Genomic DNA, 17,989 nt, shown 5'->3' with positions numbered 1-17,989 from the left:
AGTTTTAAGTATATTTTAGTAATTAAAATTTAATATTAATTTAATTTAACACTGTTTTTATTAAAGTCGATATTTTTTACATCTATATTATTGTTAACGATATTTTGTACTCGATATTTTTGTACTTACCTGTTTGTAGATACAAACTCGATATTTTGACTGTCGATATTTTGTCCACGATATTTTGGCAAGTCGATATTTTGTCCCTCGATATTATTTCAGTGATCCGTCTCTGGCACACGCTAATACGGAGGGCAGTTCCTGCAGCCTACAACCCGCTCTGGCCCACTTTCCCCACACGGCCTCTCACCTTGTATGATGTCCGATGGTCTTACCAGTGCCACCCGGTTGCAAACAGGCAGCCCTTCTGCACTCCGAGCGTGGCCTCCCTCTGGGATATCCCCTTCGTTGCTGGGCAGCAATCCCCGCTGGCACCAATCCCAGCGCGGCTCCTCTCTGACGTCAGAGGAGCTGCGCACAGGATTCCTGAGGCTCCCGGGCCCGCAGTGGTGATTCCCGGGGATTTTTCAAAGCGTCTTCGATGCGCCTTCGCTCGGTGGCAATTCCTTACGGTGGCAGTCTCGTGTTAAGTCCGGTTCCAGGTGGAGGGCTGGCACCCGCTCTCAGCACCCTGGGGGTAATTTAATTAGTGCATTCGGCCCAGGCCGGCTGCGGTGAATCTTAACATGAGCTGCACATTCCTCAGGTACTGGCCAGCGGCGGCGACCTCAGGGGCACAGCGCTTTCCTTCCCCAGGGCAGGACGGTGCCTCAGGGACCCCGGGTGGTGATGGTAGTGTTTTTCAATATCACAGTGCTCCTAGTCCACAGCGCCTTCAGGTCCCAGGGCAGACACAGCCCTTCTAGCTCACAGCGCGACCAGGTCCAAGGGTAGCAGCGCTGCTTCCTGCCGCTCAGCGCCTCGCTTCTTAGCGCTACAACGTGCAAGCAGATCCTGGGGGGCAGTGGTGATTTGGGGGATGACTCAAATATCCTCCGACACCCAGCGCTGCAGAGGGAGTCCAGACAGCAAGAGAATTTGATGATCCTTATGAATCCTGCAGGGGTAGTCTTTAAGGTTGTAGTCCCCTAAGAGGCAGTTCCTAGGAATTTTGTGGAGACACTCTGGAGGTGGTATTTCCAGTCTCCCTGGCAGGGCAGGATCAGCAGGCAGTAAGGCAGCTCAGTAGGTATGGGCAGCAGTTCCTTGGAGCAGTCAGCCTCCTTCAGACTGGCAATCCTTCCTGGCGCAACGGTCCTCACTCCTGCAGAGATTCCTCATAGTCCAGCAGTGTAACAAAGATGTGAGGCCAGGACCCTCCCTTATATATTCTACAGCCCAGTTACTGGATGGTGGTGGAAGTCTCTGGAAGGGTCTGGGGGCAGGGGCTTCTGGAAGAGTCCAGGGAGTTCTGGGATGTTCCGTGCCTTCCCTGACCTGGCTATCACAGTGACAAGAGACAGGGCCGTTAAGGTTACAGTGGGTAGCCCATCACAGCCCATCCAAGGGGAGAAGGTGTGAATCACCACTCCCACCTCCCAACGCAGGCAGCTATCAGTATTCAGAGGGGACAGGGGAGTCTACAGTGCCCAATCTAAGTGTAGGCAGGACAAGGTCCACTTTGTAAAAGTGGGATTCCTAACGTGGTAGTGCCCAAACCCCATATATCACTGGAAAGAGTTCCCCGCCCGAGTCCAACAAGACCAAACATGACAGATTTATTAGGTCCCATTCAGAAATTATCCCATAAGGGGGGTTCCCAATGTGGCATATCTGGCACAAGCAGGGGCTTGTGCCAGATATACCAGCGTCACAAGGTTTTAGGGGAGAGCACCTGCACCTCAGCACTGTTTAGCAGTGGTGAGGCACCCGGAGTCCTAGGTCCAACAAAAGGTACAGTCAAAATGGGAGGCGCAAGGGCAAAAAGGTAGGGGAAGACCATCCTAAGGCTGACAGGTCCAACACACAGCCATATGCAAATTAGTCTTGACCCTGTTCCTTATGGGAACAGTCTAGCCTAAACTGCCAAGCCAGGTCTTTCCTGGGCCAGAAACAAGCATCCTAGGACCAGTTTCGGGGTACAACCTCTTATTAGCCAGGCTAGCTTGAATCCAGTGGCAAAGTGAGCAAGGGACCCACGTCTGGGCATACCATGCCAACTTAGGGTGAACAAAGAAAACACAAGGAGATGATGGACGAAGTGCTGTGGAGGTGGTGGGTGTGGTAAAGAACGTTGAGAGGGGCATGCAGACTGCCACTCCACCTGTTGTAGCAGTCAGATGAGATGGTGGTAGCTTAAAAGGTTCCACAAACAAAAGTCTATATACTGTTGCTTCACTGGAACTACGGTGCTGATATTAATTCCCCAGGACACTTCTAATGCCAACAGCTAGTCTCTGTGTGTCTCAAAATGTACTTATTTTTCGGGGCAGAGGCAGGAATAGGAGAACCTTGGCATTAGCATTTTTTTCGGGGCTATCTCTGTAAGGCTCACAAAACTCAGTCAGGTCCTGGCACTCTGTTCTCATGTTGGTCCACTTGTCCTTCGAGTGATTGCAGGTTGCACAAAAATGAAAACATGTTGACCAGCCTTGCGGTGTCCATTTTTACTTTGCTCAGCAATTCCCAAAGAGTGCCCCTTAGTTACACCTCATGATCAGTGACACTTTGTATTAATGTGCCTCTAGTTCACCTCGGCACTCCTTTGTGCACTTTTGTCAGTATTTTCTACACTATTTTTGAGCATCTAGACTAAGCCTAATCTTTACGAAGCAACTGCTTTTACAAAGTCATATCTAAATATTTGCTGGATAAACGCTATCTTATGATGTATTTACTAAAGATTTAAGGCCTGAATTCGAGTTTGGTGGATAGGGTCCTCCATCGCAGAGGTGACGGACTGCCCTTTTCTCCAAAATGAAGGTCCAGCTGCCTCATTTAGGGTCAGGCGGAACTATAGTATGTCTCCGCTGCTAACATACTTCGCTGACATCCTGATGTCCTTCTTTATGCCACTTTTTCTGGCTTGCTCTTCTTCCCTCTCCTCCATTTTGGTAAGTGGCTACATGAACATTAAATTGAAGGGCTCAGAGTCCTACTATCCTGGATGACTACAACGTGATCCTATGTTTACTCTGAAGTTACATGTGTTATGAATAATAAAATAAAGTAGGTTAATCTAACAGATGCAAAGCAAGTAAAATAGTTGTTATATTGACTCAACAAATAAAAATATGTTTATACAATACCCTGAACAGAAAGTATCCTCTACTTTGAATTCCACCAGGTCCTTGAAGATCCTCCTAAAACATGAAACAAAAAATATGCAGGTCAGAGCACTGTTACCATAAACAAAAAAGAAAATATAGCAGTTTAAAATGTACGCGAGTGTGCGACCATGTATATGTATACATAGCAAATCCTGGTAGCGGTTTAATCTCAATTTCTATTGCACTACTTTGCTTGTTATCTTGGCCTTGCTACATGATACAGCACAAAACATTTGCCACGAATATATGCTACATGCTCTAATTGATGCTTAAAAGATTTCCCCAGATTGAAGGTGGGGATGAGGTAGTGGGATAATAGAAGTTTCAGAAATTTATTTTTTCCATTGAGATTACCATAGCAAGGTTTCTTTGTCTCTGCATGTGCAAAATAAACTGGACGGATCAGAACCAACCCTGGTATGAAGTAACTGCAATAGGCATGATGCCCAAAGCCTTTTTTGTGATTTCAAATCCTGCAGTTCCTTCTTTTTGTTTTCGTCTTTTTTGACTTTCTTTTTTACCTTCTTTCCTTTTTGTTTCTTTCTTTTTTCTCTTTTCTTTTTCAACTTCTTTCCTTCTTTCTATTACTTTCTGTTTATTTCCTTCTTGCCTTCATTCCTTCTTTTTTCCCATGTCTTTCTTTTTTCATTCTTTCTCGTTTGCCTTCTTTCATTTTTGCCTAATTTGTGTTTCTTTCTTTCTCTTTCATCTTTGTCTTTCTTTCCATCTTTCCTTATTTTGTTCCTTTCTTTCTTGCATTCATTTTCTTTTCTTCTTTCCTTTCCATTTTTGTATCTTTATTGTATTCTTTCCTTTTTTCTTTTTCTCACATCCTTTCTTTATTTTCTGCCTTTTTTCATTCTTACTCTTTTTGTCTTTTCTTTCCTTCTTACTTTCTTTTCTATGGTTTTCTTTTGTTCTTTCTTTTTGCGTTATTTCCTAATTTTCCTTCCTTCTGCCCATCTTCCTTCCTGTCTTTCCTACTTTCTAATTTGCCTTCTTTCTTTCATTTTTTCCTTCTTTATTTACTTTTGTACTTTCTTTTTTGCCTTCTTTGCTTTTATCTTTCCTTTCCTGCTTTCTTTCTTTCTTTCTTTTTGCTTTCTTTCTTTTCTTTCCTCCCTACTTTCTTTTTATGCATTCTTTCCTATCTGCTATCTTTTTTGCTCTTCTACCTTTCTTTTTTGCCTTCTTTATTTCATTCTTTCATACTTCCCTTTTTCTTTCCTTCTTTCATCCTTTCTTCATTTTGTCCTCTTCCTTCCCTTTTTACCTCCCTCCCTAACTTCCCTCATGCTTTCCTTCCTTCCCTTTTGGCGTTTCTTACTTTTTTTGTCTGCCTTGCTTCCTTTTTTCCTTCCTTCCTTCCCTTCTTCGTTTCGTTCTTGTCTTTTTTGTCACAGGCTAGACTGGCAGTCAATGCCATACTCATATTTATTTTTTAGGTCTGTGTTAGTGAAGACCTTTTTATTTTACTAGAAGTATGTATAACATAGTTATTTTAGGGGTTTTCAGGCAGACTTCATCCATTTGTATGTAACTGTATCATTCACATTTCTCTTCCACCCATTCCAGCATGTTTTAAGGGGCAATATTAGCCCACTTAAGCCATTAAGTGCCTTCACTAAGAGTTATGGCATGCTGCCTTTTTATTGGGAGCACATCCACAAACAAGGTAGTTCTCTTCAGTGTTGGGAGTACCATGGTAATGTGTATATTTTTGAGACCAGAAAAACACATTTGATTTTAGCCATTGTTTGTTTTTAGACTAAATGAGTGCCTGCAGCTTCCCAAACAATAAAGTTTTGCAAAAACCATGAGAAAACAAAACAAGAATTGCCAAAAGGCTGGTGGGCAATGCCAAACCTACTGGCTTTGCCAATTCTTGCTCTTTTTAGCCATGCTGCACAGCAGTCACACTGCTATTTAGCATTGTTACAGATCATTGCTAGAGTTGGAAATGCACATGTTGTACAGCATGTACAAAAGGTTATGGCAGAGCCAATAGCCTCAAAGACAATACTTATTTGGATTTGCCAATGCTTCTTAGGTCTCGGCACAACACTCCTGTGGTTCTGAGCAATCATTTACACTCCTGAGGTGTGAACAAAAAATATGACACTAGTCAAATAACCCAGCACATAAAGAAAGCAACTGCGCCCATGTCTACGTGAAAATATATGTGGACGCAAATAACATTTGTCTGTTGTCACAATAAACAGCCATTTCAAAGGAGAAAATATCTCCTTTGAAGTGTGTGTGGCACAGTAAAACATAGCTACGAATGGCAAGAGGTTCAACAAGTTTGATATGAGGAAGAACAAATAAAAAAAAGAACCTCAGTCATAGGGAAGTCAGCGGAAGGACAGGCCTAAAGCTGAAGCAATCAGTAATTGGTCCATGTTCCAACTGAACATAGAGGAAGTGAAACTAGCACGTGATACGGGTGTCCACTGAAGCGTCTATCAAACCAGCAATCAGTGAAAGCATCATCATCATCATGGATCACGTTATTATTTTGATAACTTGTAAACAAACACCCCCCCTCATCTAACTCCCCCCACTGGGTCCCCCGATCCCAAGGTCCAGTGAACAACCATTCAGGTTCGGGCGTCCTCCTGTCGCTCCCGCTGTCTCGGGGACTCTGGACCCTCCGGATTATCTCACGTGGTCGTCGTCTGTGTAGAACTAGGGGCAAAAGCTCTATCTCCTGGACCATCACCCCCATGCCTGTAACACCTCCAGGAGTTTAGCATCCCTCCTAGTACTACGCATGTGTCCCTCCTCCACCAATGCCCATTCCTTTAAATCCGCTTTCCAGCGTGCTGGTAGTGGCCCCTGTTGTGTCAACCAGTGGATTGCTATTCGTCGACTGTCCGTCACCAGTCCTAATACTAAGAACTTTCTACTGGTTTTGCGTTTAGGGTCTTGGGGGATTAATCCCAGGATACAAGTGCGTACCTCCAGAACCACCCTCCACCCCGTGATCCTGTGTAGGTCCTCTAGGATTGTTACCCAAAATCCCTGGATCGCCGGAAATGTCCATACCATGTGTGCGAAATCTGCCTGGCCATAGTGGCATCTGGGGCAACTAGAGTCCCTGGAACTGTCAATGGTGTGTAGGCGTTTGGGTGATAGATATGTCATGTGGATCATATTGTATTGAATCTGTTTAATTCTATTGGAGACCGCCACCTTGCGGGCTCCCTCATGAATCTTCTCCCAGTCCCGTGGCACTATCTCCTGCTGGCTCACTTTCTGCCATCTACCTTCCACCCTAAGAGGTGCACCTTTTCTGTCCTCCCCAAGAGCCCTATACTGGTGCTTGACAAGCTCCTGGGCATCCGGGAACGTAGGCCATAGCTGTCCTGCCGTTGCTGCTATCTTGGCGTACTATAGGAATTTCCCTGGGCCTAACTCAAAGGATTCCACTGCTTCCTGGTACGTAATGAACTGCTGTTCTGGGTAGAGATCCGTCAGTATAAGACAGCCTCCTGCCTTCCATTTGTCAGTGGACATGATGCATTCAATATGCACGAAAGATGACATCAGCCAAAAATCCACCTTCGGGGCGAACAGTTTCACTTTGATAATTTGCTTAACCACCCTGGCCCAGATGGTCACCAACAAACCACCCAGTGGGGGGCCCTGCCTCTGGTGACCATCCAAGTGCCACAAAAGTGCGTCCAGCTGTCTGTCTCCATAGGTGTCGGCTAGGAGTGAACGTTCCCATGAGGGATATGTGTCCAGCCAAGCCACTGCGTGCTGTAATTGGGATGCAAACTAATAAAGTTCCAGATTAGGGATTTCTAGGCCTCCTCTACCCCAGGTGTGTTTCATGACCTCCCGGCTTACCCAACAGCGTTTGCCATTCCAAAGTAAGCGCAGGAGCAGCGAATCAAGGTCTTTGAAAACCTGATGTGGCAGTTTGAAGAAGGAGCCTTGCATTGTGTAAAGACATCATGGCAGTACCACCATTTTAATAAGGGCAATCCTCCCCATCAGTGAGAGTGAAAGTGTATTCAGGAAGTATCCCATCTCCGGTGAGAGGGAGGCAAGATGGCCGCTGAAGCGCTGTGGGAGTAAGTCGCACCCAGACCCCTCTCCAACCGACGCATAAACTCAGGCTCTAATGGAGATATGAGAGCAGTATGCAACCCGCATCTTGGATTCAGCAAGCAGGAAATCTCCACGGAGGAATAGGTGGCCTTACACGCATTCTCGGGAAGGCGAAATCATTGTATACTAAGCTCCTTAAAGCATTTATGGCAGAGATGGGGACTCGCGGCAAAGAAAAACTGCAGCAACAATTACCCATACCCGGCGGTGCAAACAAAGAGACACTACAGAAAGAAGCGGGAAGAACGGGTGCTATCCCGAAAACAAAAGTGCCAGAGATGCGATATTCAGCTTACCATCTGGTAAAGCAACTGGACAAGATCAGATCCCGGTAGAATTCTATAAAACCTTTTGGGATGTGCTAGCTAAAGATATATGGACAATTTGTTGTTTGGCACAGGGGGGCAGAACAGTCCCTCAATCTTGGGCGGGTGCGGATATAATTGTGATCCTGAAAAAAGATAAACCCCCCACCGAACCAGGCTCTTATAGGCCGATTACATTGCTTAACGCTGATGCAAAAATATTCTCCAAAGCACTGGCTAACAGGTTGAGTAAGGTAATAGAAAGAGTGGTCTCCCCTACACAACATGGCTTCATACCTGGCAAAGGAACTACTGAACACACTAGACAGCTGATCACTATTCTGGATGCTGCAGAGGCCTCAGGAGACCCTGTCGCGGCTATCTTTTTGATGCCGAGAAGGCTTTTGACAGGGTCTCTTGGGCGTACTTATGGAAGGCTATGGAGTGGGCTGGTATAGGTCGAGGATATATAACCGCAATCCAGGCACTTTACAAACACCCTAGTGCTAGGATACGTATTAATAGATCCTATTCCAATGCAGTACAGATTAAACGGGGGACTAGGCAGGGATGCCCAGCTTCACCTTTACTATTTGCGATATATTTAGACCCCTACTTAAGAAGGCTTACACAAAATAGGGGGATTACTCCAGTCATACTGCATGAGAAAGAGTATAAATTATTTGCCTATGCAGATGATGTGGCTGTTATAACGCCGACACCAGAGGAATCATTGATTGAAATAGAACAGGAGGCAAGGAAATTCGGGGAGGTGTCCGGATATCTAATAAACAGGGGAAAAACGCAAGTAGTACAGAACAGACACACTATATTTGCAGATGCAAGAGTAGTTTTAGACACAAAGTATTTGGGGGTTAGGGTGACTGCAGATTTAGAAAAATTAGTGGAGATAAATTTGGAACCATTGCTAGGAAAGGTTAAAAGTAACATGGAGAGGGTTAATAACTTACACCTGACTCTTATGGGCCGAATTAATTTTATTAAAATGGTTACTTTTCCGAAATTTCTATATCTGTTCAGCACAATTCCACTATTCATTGAAGGTATATGGTTCAACAGAATAGAATCAACAGTAAATAAATTAATTTGGGCACAGGGGAAGACACGTAGAGCATACCGTTTTTTGACATTACCACGAGAGAGGGGAGGTTGGGGAGCACCTGATTTTAGATTCTACTATTGGGCAACAGCCTACAATACTCTAAAGGGTTATTAGGTGGAAGTGCTAAGCAGGAGGGGAGAAAATGTCCAGCGAATGTATATGAAGCACTTCTGGGAAAGGCGGCAGAAAACGCCTTAGTTACAACTGTGGACTATGCATACTTCAAACACACAAGATTTAAGACTCTGAGCGCGATATATAAAGTCTGGAGGGCAATTAAGAAAAAATTGGGATTGGGAAGGTATAACAGATATCTAAGGCTTTATGTGAGTGAAGTAGTGTGGCTCACTGGTTAGAGGCGGCAGACCCGAGAGCAGAGGACGGCCCGGGACCAGGGTTCGATTCCCGGCGCGGCAGGTTTCTGGACCAACGGACTTGATAATTCTCTCGCCTCGGTGCCCACTCTGATCAGCGATCACACTCAGCAACTCTGGGCATTAGCTTGCCTCATCTTCACTAACGGCCCCACCAGACCGCCGGGGATGCCTGGTCTCACCCTGGAGATACCCATTAAGGGACCATCTCTCAGGGAAGCCAGGAAGGGTTTCGCAGCGGTCGAAGCGCCTTGGGACCCTACGGGTAAGTAGTGCGCTATATAAATGCCAATACATTTACATTTACATTTATATGAATAACGATCTTCCACTAGAAATTTTTAGGGACACAGCTATGAAAGAGTGGGATGAAAAAGGGATCAAGAAATTGGGGGATTTAATGGATTCAGGAGGAGGGTTCTTAACGTTCCAAGACATACAGTATAGGTTTAAAATAGCTGGGAATAGTTTTTTTTAAATATTTACAAGTGAGGAGTTACTTTTACACAAAAGTGGGGGGAGCAGGGGGGATGACAAGCTGTAGGATAATGGACTATCTGGGAAGCAGCCTTTTGTGTTCAATTAGACAGTTGTATGCAGAGCTACAGGTCTACAAAACAGACGACAGAGAGAAATATAGTAAAAAATGGAGCGAACAAGTAAGAGCCCGCCCGGAAGATCTACAAAACTCCTTAGACCTTGGTCGAACTATTTTGTGCTCAGCCACACTTCAAACCCAACATTACAAAACAGTATATTCACTATATCACACACCCGCTAGAATTGCCCAATGGGGAGGTTCCACCGGAATAACATGCCCACGATGCAATTCAACAGATGCTAATATCACACACATGTTCGCACAATGCCCGCAATTATACACCTTAAAATTGGCAATAGAGGAGTTTTTGGAAAAGTCGCTGGGAATAAAAACTAGACTAACTGACGAATTGATAATATTGGGCATAAGTTTAGAAGAAAATATCATCTACCCAGAATTTCTATTCATGGTTACAGCAGTATACAGGATAGTTGTTGCAAAAGATTGGAAAGAGAAATCAGCACCGTCGTTTCAGATCTGGATGGCAAGATTACTATCTACATATAATTTTGAGAGGGCTATATATGATAGAAAAGGCAGAAAGGCGAAAGCTCTGGGGGGCAGGATATGGTTCCCCATTGATCAATGGAAGAGTGGAAAGAGTTAAAAGTATGCTTTCTCTGCTTCTTTTGGTATCATTTGTGAAATATGCACGGAATATAAGATTGTAATATATGATGTATGATGCACCCTATTCATTTTTACTTTGAGAATTAGCATTTATATAACTTTCTAAAAACACAAATCTGTACTTGGTTTAAAAAAAATTTGTAACGATAAAAATGTACTGGTTGTAACAGAAAAAAGGGGGGGGGGAAACTTGAATAAAGACATTTAAAAAAAAAAAAAGAGAGTGGAAGCGTATTCCAGAAATCAATACTGCCCTGGAGACCTCTGAGGATCCTCCCCATATTATGTTGGTAAAAAACGTGCCTGTCCCTGCTTATCCATATCCCATGATAGCGTAACACAACTGGGCACCCAGGGGATCCCTATCTCGGGACCTGTACTCCGCACCGTTTAGTCTCAGACCCCACCAGGTATAGTTGGGATTTGGTTTTGTTGACATACAGTCCAGAGACCTCAGTAAAGCGGCCCAACGCTGCCATCAATAGTGGAAGTGAATGTGTTGGCTCCCGCAGGTATACCAGCGCGTCGTCCGCATACATACGACATGTTCCACAGCTCCAACCTGGATACCCCCCCCCCCCTGGAGAACCCCACGAAAATGGCACGCCAATGGCTCCTTTGCCAGGGCGAACAGCAAGGGGAAAGTGGACTCCCCTGCCGCGTCCCCTTGGCTACTGAAATGGCATCCGAGACATTACGTCCCGTACGGACCATGGCCGTCGGCCTAGTATAAAGGAGTTTCACCCAGTTCACAAACCTCTCACCAATCCCCATTTTTAACAGCACCTGCCATAGATATTCCCACTGGAGCGAATCGAACGCCTGTTCAATTTCTAGGAACACCAGGGTGCTCCTCTCACCTCCCCCTTCTAGGGACTGCATGATGTGAGCCATGCGACGGATATTCCAAAGTGTGTTCCTTCCTGGAATAAAACCAGACTGGTCGTCATGCACCAGTTGTCAAAGATACAAAAGCAGTCTGTTCGCCAAAACCTTATAATCTTCAGGTCGACATTAAGCATAGATATCGGCCTATAAGAGGTCGGGAGCAAGTAATCCTTCCCCGGCTTGGGGATCATCACAATCAGCGCTTCGCGCATGGAGGCGGGCAGTATACCCGTCTCCTCAGCCTCCAGGACTCCATCCAGGAGCTGAGGAACCAGGGTTCCCCCAAACTCCTTATAGAGTTCTGCCGCCAGGCCGTCCGCGCCAGGGGATTTAGCCGTCTTCAAGTGTGCGATTGCAGCTTACACCTTTTCTCCCCGAAAAGGCGCCCCTAGGGACTCCTGGCTTTCCGGGTCCAGGCAGGGCAGTTCTGCTTCGGCGAGATGGGCCTCCAGAGATAGCAGGGTGGTAGCGGGCTTGGAATATATTTTTGGGAGGTGTGTGGCAAATACCATGTTTATCTCCTGCTGGGTGTAGACCACCCGACCCTGAGCGGACCATGCTAAGCAATGGATGGGTTGCAAGCCCCTTGCTTACAATATCTCTTGCAAGTGAGAGTGCATGCGCTGTCACAGGTGAGACCAAAAAATTCACAGTTTCATGTTTTTCATATCTGTGACTTCTGCATAAAAGTATTTTGCATCTTCCTGCACAAACGTGTGCTTTAGTAGCTCATGGGACCTAGTTAGTCGCTTGGATTACTGCAATTGAGGTTCTGTGACAATTGTAAGTGGTGTTTTTGACTCGTACGAATATGGTCGAGTCTGGTATCTATGAACCGCAAATGATGAATTTAGTGGGTGTACGCGTTTACGCTGTGCTAACCTGAACTGTTCGTTTGTTTCGTGGGTTTCTTCATCTGAACCCACGGGTTCCATCTTAGATACGGCATCCATTTTGTTTCTTGCCCTCAAGTAGCCAGCGAACGGACGCTGTCCGCTTCGCGACCCTGGGATTCCCAAGCTCCTGCGGAAGACACGTTTCCTTTGGAGATGTCTTTATGATGAGGGGGGTGGCACTGTAAGGCAGATGGCCCCGCTTGAGGCACGTTTTGCCGTGCCGCTCTATTGTCTTAGCTGTGCATTAATTAAGCACGTCCCCTTTGATGCCTGCAACTCGTGTTTCCTGGTACCTCCCCTTTTACACCCTTTTCGATCTGCTCACTGTTCTCATCTTCCCCTGCACCTGTTTCCGTCTCTCCCTCGATTCGTTTACTATTGATTGGAATGTACTTGTGGTGGGAAGATGCGTTTTTACAGTTGGGAACTACCAAATGTTACTGTGATTATGTTCCGGGCCCTGAATACATGAAAGCGACCCCTTTTGCCTTTTACGATGGGAACCAAGTTGTAAACCTTTGTGCACCATGTTATCCTATGCCGGAAAACTGTATAAGAAGAGCGATCCACAGATACAAATCGAATCAGACTCCTCGAACCTACACGTGTTGTACTTCCTGTGACTTCTGTGTTCCCTGCAGTAATAAACCTCGAATCTTTGACGCCGAAGGAAGTGTCCCGTGTGTCTGTCATTTGTACGCCGGAACAGGTTACCCACGAAGGTTTTAGGTGTTATCCCTGGCACCGCTGGGTCTTAGCAGAACCCAGTCCTTCAGTTGGCGCCCTCGTGGGGCTGCATCAGTGGTACCGGTCCAAAGCCCGACGATCGTGAGGAACTTCGTGTGAAATCTCCGAGGGAAGGTGCACCCCGCTTCATCGATCCTGTTGTCGAAATAAGTGGCCCGACGACTTTTCCCGCGAAGATCCCCGCCTCCTGACGGCTGCGACGGACTGCTGCCCTGACTGTAGACCTGTTTTGGCGCCTGGCGTAGACCTTGGTACAGCGAGACGATAGACGGGCCTTCCTGGTGACGCCATCGATCTTTGAGTTAAGTATTTGTGGGTCGCTCCCAGAGTCCTTTGTTGTGTGTGCTTAGTTGTTGCATGGTTCCATTGCATTCGTGGTTCTTGGTACTTTGTTCTTTGTTGTGATATTTGACGTCTGCAGTCGCCAAAAACCAAGGGTTTTGCTCTTTGTAGGGATATTGTGATCCTATAACCCTTGACGTTTGTGAAACTCGATTAGTGTGCACGATGCCTAGCCGTAGTACTTTGTTCAGTTGTTTTAGAAGTTGTGGTGTGGATTCCCGATTGGAGGACTCGCGTCCGATACCTCCGATTGGAACTCCAACTTATGAGCTGTACAGTAAGCATGGATTAGGACCAATTACATTCAATGAGTGTTGGGTTCGATACACTAAGAAAGACGGTGTCCTTAGTTGGCCACCTCATGGTAGTTTCGATACTCCGATTTTAGATAACCTTGAAGCTAAGTTGTTTCAAAGAAAAGCAAGGCCGGCCATGTTTGATTCCTTTTGGTTGTGGCGTAAAGAAGCCAAGCAGAGAGAAATCAAACAGATTAAATGTAATAAGAGAGAAGGTATTGTTACTACGGTAAGAAACGCAGAACAGTTCCAGCGAGATAAGGAGGAAAAGGAAAAGGAAGTTTTCGATAGATTGCAGCGCATGTCTATAGATAAGTGCTATCCCGCTTTACCGGCAGATACGGAAAAGAAGGAGGAAGTTACAGAGGACCCCTTAATGTCCTATCTCATGAAGTCACCACCTCCGTATGTACAGGGTACCGCAGCTCCTGTGGTTCCCCCTGTCCCTGTTCCCCAACCTGCTCCTGTTCCTGTACTCCCAACTGTTCCTGCTCCTCTGCCTGCTTCTGTCCCTACTGCTCCTCCACTTGTACTTCCTCATACTCCTGCTTCCGCTGCCTCTACTGTCCTGGTTTCTCCTGCTGTTCCCTCTGTTTCTGATACTTCTCTTGTTACCCCATTGGGTTACTCTACTACCCCGTCTACTGGACGTCGTGTCCCTTCTGTTGCTGCTAACTTCTTCAATTCTCTTGGACCGATTCTTTAGTCCGCTGGTTCCGATGGTCCCCAAAGGCGAAGTCAGCTTCCCGGTAGTAGGGAACGTGGCTGTCTGTATAACATGGCGATGGCTTGGATGAAATATCCCCTTAGGAATCCTCCACGTGTGGTGATTGAGACGTTCTCTCAGTTCAATATACCGACACAGAGGTACGTGTTTGAGGAAATGTGCAAGGTTTTGCGTGACCAAATATCAGTTGATGCGTCTGAAGAAACAATGTCTGCTCTAACTAATCTTCAGCTTCAGTTTGCGAGCGGAATGATAGTGGGTAGCAATGTTCGACGTGCTGTCGAGCAGTTGCTGTCTTTTCGTCCCACCATAATGCCTCGAGCATTGTTTGTAGAAGATATTGAGGGACCGCTAGAAGCGCCTGGTCAGTATCCCATGCGCGAAGTTCCACCAGTGTGGATGCCAGGTAACCCTGGCGCTGCTTTGCCGATCCTGCCACACTTTCGGAGAGTATGGATACCGATTCCGTGGAAGCGATCGGAAGTTTTGCAGGTAAAGCAATCTTTGCCTGACCCTCGCAAAAATCCTGCGGGGTACTATAAAGAATTGTCTCAGTTAAATCCTGCGGGGTACTATAAAGAATTGTCTCAGTTAGTCACGGCCCCAAAGCTGTGGAACACTCTCCCGCAATCTATAAGATCCTGCCCAACCCTCATCTCGTTCAGGAAGAAACTGAAAACTTGGTTATTCAGCCTCTAATAAGTTTAATAGAGTAGCACAGGAGAGCATACATATGAACAGCGCCGAGACGCCTGCGGGCAATTGTTCGCGCTTAACAAGTGTTAAAAAATAAATAAATAAATAGTGGATGCTACGATAATGAATCTTGCCGACATCGATATGTTGTTTGGTAATGTCGTACCGCAACCGGTATGGGCAAAGATTCGTCAGGAAAATCATGCAAACGAGCTAGGTGGTGACTGGCCTGCTCTTGTGGCAGCAGACACCCGTCAAATTGGTGGGGCTAAGCCTGAACAGCTCATTACCGATCTCCCTCAGAGAATAATCACTCTTATGAAGACGCTTATGCCAGCTATGAAGGTGAATTGGGACAAGTTGTCCGCTTGCAAACAAAAGAAGGACGAGAGTGTCTCTGATTTCTTTACGAGATTTGAGGAGGCATTCATCGATCATAGTGGCCAGGATATGGGCACTGAGGGAGGTCAGAGGTTGTTCGTGGACAAATTTGTGTCTAATTTGTTACCGGACTTAAGCAACAAATTAAGAAATTCTGAGAGTGTGTGGGCTGTTTCTACTTCTGCTCAAATATTGGCTACGGCCCAATATTATGAGAATGGAGAGAAAGAGGAAAATGATCGTGCCGATAAAAAGACGAAAGAGCTCAAAACGAAAGTACTGTTGCAGCAAGCGTATCCTCCACGTTCGAATCAGAACGATTCGCAACAGCGGAATCGATCGCAGTCTCAGTCGAATAGGTCACAATCCCGAAATGACTCCTCTTCTGAGAGATCTTCATTGGGGTACAATCAGTGTGCCTATTGTAGGAACGAGGGTCATCTGAAATTCGATTGTCCAGTCTTGCGTGATCGAAACATTGGTAATTCATCTAGAGGAGGTCGTAGCGGTCCTCAACAAGCATCACGTGGTAGGGGTCGTGGTGTTCAAACTGATCGTTCCAACAATTCTTCCGATTCTAACAATTGTTTTGATCAGCGTGGATCATCACAAAGCAGATCTGCTCAGTACAATGTAGACGATTATTACGTCTATCACAACATCGACGACGGTAATTACTAAGACAGCCATAGACAAAGAGAGGGAGTAGTATCAGTTCCGGTCGATCAGAGAGGGCCTTACGTCGCAGTTGCCACCTCGGGCATCGTTGAGCCTTTTCTGTTGGACACTGGTGCAGCGAAAAGTTCCATCATGCATTCGAAACTCCCTGGCGCACCTTTGTCTGGCTTAACAAATGTTTCCGTTGGATTCTCTGGCTCCCCTGTTAGCAATCCGGTTTCGTGCCCTTTGCCCCTTACAATTGGGCCTCGTGAGCTGAAAGCTCCCTTGATTTTGACTACTGGTTGTGGTGAGAATCTGTTAGGCCTGGATTTGTTGAAACGTCTGTATGCGACTTTGTATTGCTCTCCTGCGGGGGTAAAGCTTACATTGGGTGAGAAAGTTATCTCTCCTATGTACTTGTCCCTCGACAAGCTTCCACCGGAATTGAGTTCCCTTCCAGCATCTTTGTGGGCTACAGGTCCCAATGACGTGGGCCTGCTTGATATCTCCCCTTATGTTGTTCATTTGAAATCAAATGTGCGCTTGCCACGTATTCCCCAGTATCGTATCTCCCTTGATGGTGAACGGGCGCTGTTAGCAATCATCTACGATTTGATTGAGAAAGACGTCAAGTCAAAGTCAAAAGCCAGCTTTATTCGATTAGTTAAAATCATAAAAGCAACAATACAATACAATTTATAAAAACAATTGTTAAACATTAAAATTTGTTTTACATATCGTATATTTCATATGGATAAAACAGTTAAAAATTCAGTTAAAGTGCTATGTAGGTCCGTTCAATAATTTAGATGTTAATACAAAAGCAATACATTCACAGTGTGGTCATACGAAGAGTAGTTGATTTAAAAAATATTGGCTAAGTCTGCAGTATAATGAGGGCGCCCTTCCAAGTCCTTCGGGGATAGCTTCCTGGTTTTTGTGCGCATAGCTGCGACCAGAAAGCTAGCAACCCCGAAGATTATCTTGGTACTCCCTAGTAACTGTAAATGAAGTAACGCTGGGCGCACCTGCATAAAACCTGCTTCCCTTAAGATAGGGACCAGGTATAATTTTCTACTCTTCTTGAAGTGCTCACAAAACATTACAAAATGTATAAGGGACTGTTCTGAGAAGTTATCGCAGCTACAAGCAATTGACTCATCTGGCACCCCCCATACAGGGAAAACTCCCAATGAGTACTGTATGATGTTGAACCTAAATCTAACAAGAAGGTGTCGATGGTATGGACGGCTTACAATTGTTAGATAAGGTTCAATCGAGGGTGTAGTCAAGAGGAGGAAGTTTGCTCTGGCTCTGGGTTTAGTCAGCTCCTCACTCTCCCGCTTTAACGCTGCCCTCCTCAGGAAATTATCCTTAATCCATTTCACGTCCCCCTTGCAAATTGTATTAGGGTGGCTAAAAAGATTGGGCCTACCAAGACTTTCCAGGGCGCCCTTGACATAAGCCATCCACGGGATCTTTAAAACACTATCCAGCGCCATGCAATCCCTAAGAATAATATGGTTAATCCTAATTTCATTGTTCAACCAGGTTTTGGCCCAACACAGCAAAGGTTCCAAGAGAAGCTGATCAGTAATGAAACCCAAGCCTAACTCTGTGTGTAAGGAGAAAACTGGGGTGGATTGTGGGACACTTAGTAGCGTTCTGAGAAACTGATTTTCCACAATCTGCAAATCACCGGTTGAGTGGTAACCCCACAGCGCTGCGCCATAGGTAGCTATGGAAAGGCATTTTGTTTTGTACACTTTCAATAGTGCCTCCATTGGACGTGAGCCTAGTCGCTTTGCAAATCTTAGCAGGGCTGAGGTTGAACGGGTTACGGCAAGTGACTTGGCACACACCTGCGGTTTCCATGAGCCCTTCTCCTCAAAGATCACACCCAGATAAGTGAAGACCTGTACCCTTGAGACCCCC

At 45.7% G+C, this 17,989-nt stretch overlaps 1 protein-coding gene across 1 annotated transcript in view; it reads right to left on the bottom strand.

The window, feature by feature from the left end:
• The window catches only part of NMU (neuromedin U), a 542,180-nt gene that overhangs the window by 116,292 nt on the left and 407,899 nt on the right, over positions 1-17,989 (bottom strand). The window contains exon 8 of the mRNA XM_086962634.1: positions 3,249-3,302. Coding sequence (XP_086818760.1) covers positions 3,249-3,302 — 54 coding nt within the window. The remainder of the gene's footprint in view (positions 1-3,248; positions 3,303-17,989) is intronic.

Source organism: Lissotriton vulgaris, chromosome 3_1 (genome assembly GCF_964263255.1).
Source record: "Lissotriton vulgaris chromosome 3_1, aLisVul1.2, whole genome shotgun sequence".
Lineage (NCBI taxonomy): Eukaryota > Metazoa > Chordata > Amphibia > Caudata > Salamandridae > Lissotriton > Lissotriton vulgaris.
This window is presented reverse-complemented; position numbering and strand designations above follow the sequence as displayed.